The 5,117-nt window shown below is 34.9% G+C and overlaps 1 protein-coding gene across 1 annotated transcript; it reads left to right on the top strand.

Moving 5' to 3' along the window:
* Positions 1-259: 259 nt before the first annotated feature.
* Positions 260-3,699, top strand: LOC106132846 (acetylcholinesterase). Its single transcript, XM_013332390.2, has 4 exons — positions 260-513; positions 627-816; positions 1,311-2,590; positions 2,917-3,699. Exons 2-4 carry the CDS (start codon positions 646-648, stop codon positions 3,095-3,097), a joined length of 1,632 nt encoding a protein of 543 aa, XP_013187844.2. The 5' UTR covers positions 260-513; positions 627-645; the 3' UTR covers positions 3,098-3,699.
* Positions 3,700-5,117: the final 1,418 nt, after the last annotated feature.

The following is a 5,117-nucleotide window of genomic DNA, read 5'->3' as shown; positions in this document are numbered from 1 at the left end:
TTTGACATTACTGAAAATTGTTTTGCTGTTGATAGCCAACGAAGTAACAATTACATAAACTTAATATTATTTATATATTTTACAAGTAACCTTGTAATTTTTTACAGTCACACTTAAAGTTTTTTGTACCGCGTCTCGGATAGTCAATTTATTAATGTATGCCAAAACAATTTTCCAAAAAAAACTGGCAGAATCAATAATACTTTTGAATTTTTTACTAAAAATATCCCGTAACTTTTAAAGAACGTACGTACTATGTGTAAAAAATTACCATAAAAAATTGTTTTCTTTGTCATTTGTGAAAATTTATTCAAAATGTTAGACAACCTTTCTCATGTTTAATTTCATTGAGAACCTTAATTTTTTTTTTAACTGTGAAATCATAGGAGCTGTTAAAATCAGTTAACGTGTTTTCGTCTGTTGGTGTTTTTGTTTTTAAGTGAAATATATTTTATATTAACTACAGCTGGTCAGAAATATTCAATATATCCCTCAGATTCATGCGTCTGTAAGGTTCGTCCAGTTTTATCATTATTTTCATGCCAGTTCTACTTACTTCTTTTAACTTTATAATATATGTGTTCTATCACCGATAACACATATAAATGCATGTTCAATTTGTCTAGGACGATAAATTTAAAATCGATGAGTCGAAAATGGCTCGTGTTGTGGTCACTTTGGGCGGCACGGTTGGTGCGTCAACCGACGATACCTCTGCGCGTGAGTGGCGGCTGGCTTCGTGGATCAGTGGCAAATGATGGCTCCCATATAGCTTATTACGGTATACCATACGCTACTGCACCAGAGCGATTTCAGGTAAGGATTTATCCAACTCGTTTGGTGAATGTTTTGCTATCAGTCCAAATTGGGTTGCAATAAGTTTCAAATTAATATTTTTGTTTTTATCCCCCTATGCTCCCTTTCAAATCCGTATAGTTTAGTGATTTGTATGAAATAAGAATATGGGGCGACCTTTCTTTGCCTAAGTCACAATAGCCAATTATGAGACGCTATTAGACGATAACAGCAAAGAATCTTAATCGCGCAAACAAAGATTTCACGTGTTGGAGCATACATATTCTACCTGAGACTCAAAATCGACGAAGTTGTGGTTCTCCAGGTATAACAACTAGCCTGGCGGAAGATCTTCCCTTTATGGCGGACGAGCCCGAATCATCGCTCCCGCTACAGATATAATGAACTTACGCGTAACAAGCAGGATGTTAAAAGTAGACCTCACAAAGTTTCAGTTTTTCTCCTTTTTTATGACTTAATTTTCCCCTATGTACTGAACTAAGTATTGATTTCAGAGTCCTGTACCTAATCCAGTTTGGGATGGCATATTTGAGGCCACCAAAGAGAATGTTTGGTGCATCCAAAGATATTCTAAAGACAAAATCGTAGGTCAGGAAAATTGTCTTGTCGTCAACGTTTATACTCCTCTTCAAACTAAAAAAAGTCTTTTCCCTGTCATGGTGTATATACATGGAGGAGGATTTAGAGAGGGATCAGGAACTCGTTTGGAAAATAGTAGAGGAGATTATTTGACCGAACATGGAGTCATTGTGGTCACCTTCAATTACAGACTTGAAATCTTAGGATTCTTATGTTTAGGTATTAAGGAAGCACCGGGAAACGCCGGGTTAAAAGACCAGAATGCTGCTCTTAAATGGGTCAAGAAGAACATCAAATCTTTTGGAGGGGATCCTGATAATATTACTTTATTTGGAGAGAGTGCTGGAGCTGCATCAGTATACTTTCATTCAGTATCGCCAATGTCTAAAGGACTATTTAATAAAGCAATAATGCAAAGTGGCACCGCGATCGCTCATTGGGCCCTACAGCATGATCCTTTGAAATCAGCAAGCCAACTGGCGCAGCAAATGGGCCACAATACTGAAGATCCAAATGAACTTTACAATATATTTAGATATAAATCAGCAGATGAATTATTTTTGACTCGTGTACCAAGAGCTAAAGGGAAAACAATAATATCTGAATACGTATTCACGCCGTGCATTGAAAAAAAGATTACTGATGTAGAAACATTCTTGTCAGATAATCCGTACAATATGACTGTTAATAGCCAATTTGAGAAATTGCCAGTAATGATAGGTCACAATGATGCTGAAGGTTATCTCTTTGCTAGAAACGAAAATGATTCGATGATAGAAAATTTAAACTTTCGTGATTCCCTGCCAGATGATTTAGAATTTCAAAATAATGAAGAAAAAATGAAAACCGCGGAATTATTAAAAAGTATGTACATGGGCAGAGATGATATTAATAAAGATACAATGCCAAAGATTTCGTTTTACTATGGTGATTCGAGTTTAATTTTTCCAGTAATATTCACAGCAGATCTATTGCTCAAACATTCTGATTATCCTGTATTTTCTTACAAATTCTCCTATGATGGATGGATGAATTTTCCCAAATTTCTGTATGGTTTTCCTATGGAACCAGGTGCTACCCACATAGATGAGCTGTTCTACATGTTTAAGTTCAAAATGCCGTTAATAAATGCGTTTCTAGAAAGAGATATGATCGACAAAATTACTACAATGTGGACAAACTTCGCAAAGTATAGGTAAGAGGTGGACTCACTAGTTATATTTTTTCAGACAAATGTTTTTTCTTCGTTGAAAAAATATTATAAAAATTTACACAATAAGAAGAAAATAACTTCGTTACTAGACCAGCATGAAAAGCCTGTTACCCATATTAATGATAGAATTGAGATTCAAATAGTGACAGGTTGCTAGCCAATCGCCTATAAGAAGAATCCCAAGTTTATAAACCTATCCCTTAGTGACCTTTTACGACATCCATGGGAAATAAAAGGAGTGGTCCTATTCTTTTATTGGTGCCGTGAATCACACGGCACAATTCTAATGATTACTTTGTCCATTCCAGTGATCCTACTCCGGAAATATCCGGATTGTTGCCAGTGAAATGGGAGCCAGTAAGACGTGAAGATCCCCGACTATTGGTCATAGACAAGGAGCTGTCAATGGAACCCTTGTGGTACTCCGAAAGGTTGCTTTTCTGGAACGAAACCTATTCGAAGTATAGAAAAATATTATCCGCTAGATGATGGCTGTAGCGCAGACAATGATTTTGTACACCCGATTGTGATACCTATATTATATATTAGGTGTGCCCGCTACTTTGTCCGCGTGGAATAGTTATTTTGGGCATCATTGAAGAATGAATAATTTTCCCTGTTTTTTTTTCACATATTCCATTATTTCTTTGCTCCTTATAGTTGCAGCGTGATGTTATATAGCCTAAAGTCTTTTCCGATAAATGGTCTATTCAACGCAAAAAGAATTTTTCAATTGGAACCAGTAGTTCCTGAGATTAGCGCCTTCAAACAAACAAACTCTTCAGCTATACAATATTAGTATAGATTGTATAGCTAAGCGCTATTTGTCCTATTCGCTTTTGTAAGTTAGGTTAAGTTTCATTAATTACACTAAATAATCAACTATTTTAGCTTAAAAATGTTATCTTTGCTTTCAAATATTCGCTCATCCATAAAGTTGTGCCTATAACATTATGATCGAAGTATGCATCTATATAAAATACATCAATACTCATTGATGCTAGCTAACTAGTACCTACGCATATTGACGTACCAATGTAAATAAAGGGCCCATTGCGATGAGCAAACATTTTGCGCTGACTTTACTTTGTGAATTAAAATGGTAAAATTTGAAATTGTGTAGACTGGTTGTGCAAAATCTCAAAATACTTTATCCCTTCAGGGGTAGACAGAGCTACTGATCACAAGACTTGATTTGCCGACTTTTGAATAAATCTAATCAAAACTTGACTTTTGTGGCTATTTAATCCAAATTTATTGAATTCCATCATTATACAGAAAGGTCAGGTCAAGAGAACTTGCATGAAGAGAATAATAAATACGGATGAAGCGAAAGAAGTGTGCTGCGATCGTGGCAAATGGAATGGTGAAGTATCTGCCTACCCCTTAGGGGTAAGAAGCGTGATTAAACTTTTCCTTTGAACGACTCAACGATAATACTGATTCGAACCTCGTACCTCCCTTTTACAAATCGAATAATTTAACTACTCTGTCATCAACGCTTCACGTATATAGCTAGCTAATTTACTCCACAATCGTTACCCAAAATCCAGCAAAATTCTCAGCAAATCCACCAGAACTCAGGCACGATATGCAAATTTTTGCGTTTAATCGGCACAGGCCGTCATTTCTAAGGAAATTTTATGAAAGATAAATAGGTAGCTTAACTTTAAAATAAGTACATGAATCTTCCAAATTCATAATTCTAATTCAAAATTTTCATTCATTATTGTAGGATACTTCATATCGCTTAAAAATTATCAAATCTTTTGGTTTCACGACATTGGTTGACGTCAAATAAATAACTTAAAAATAAGTTTACTGCCGCTTCCAATGCGTCAGTGCAGAAGAAGCGGTAACAAACTGCACTGCAGCATTTTCTTCAACAACGTCAACTTCACGTCAACGTCAACTTTTACATTCAACAGCATTTTACTTTATAAATCTTTTGCGTGCCCACGTATAAACATACATACATACTGATCTCGTACTTTACTACTAAGTATATATCTTTTTAGACATGCAATTGGCTTAGTGAAAGTAAACCTATTTCTTACATACATACATATAGTCACGTCTATATTCCTTACGGGGTAGACAGAGCCAATAGTCCCGGAAAGTCTGAACGGCCACGTTGAGCCTATTTCTAAACCTATTTCTTACGTTATTTTTTTTTTGATGATAATAAACTCATATAAAACTGGTCACATATATCATAATTTTTTTAAGTTATTGATAACTTATAATTGCTACAGGTTTTCTCATTCGTAATTTTTTTTAACATCCGCATAACGTCATATTCCGAGGAGATTTTTGTGACTTTGTTCTCCTACAACTATTAGGTAACTAAGGTACGGATTAAGTGATTAAAAAAAAAATTTGACAATAGACATCATAAATATCGTAAGTAACAAAATGCATAATGAACCTGCTTAGTATAGAAGGTCACGATGAAAGCAAAAATAATGAAAAAAAAAATCTTTAGAATATAGAAAAAAAATGTAAGGTC

The sequence above is a fragment of the Amyelois transitella genome, chromosome 14 (genome assembly GCF_032362555.1).
Source record: "Amyelois transitella isolate CPQ chromosome 14, ilAmyTran1.1, whole genome shotgun sequence".
Classification (NCBI taxonomy): Eukaryota; Metazoa; Arthropoda; class Insecta; order Lepidoptera; family Pyralidae; genus Amyelois; species Amyelois transitella.
Note: the sequence above shows the minus strand (reverse complement) of the source record. Positions and strands in the feature narration are given on the sequence as shown.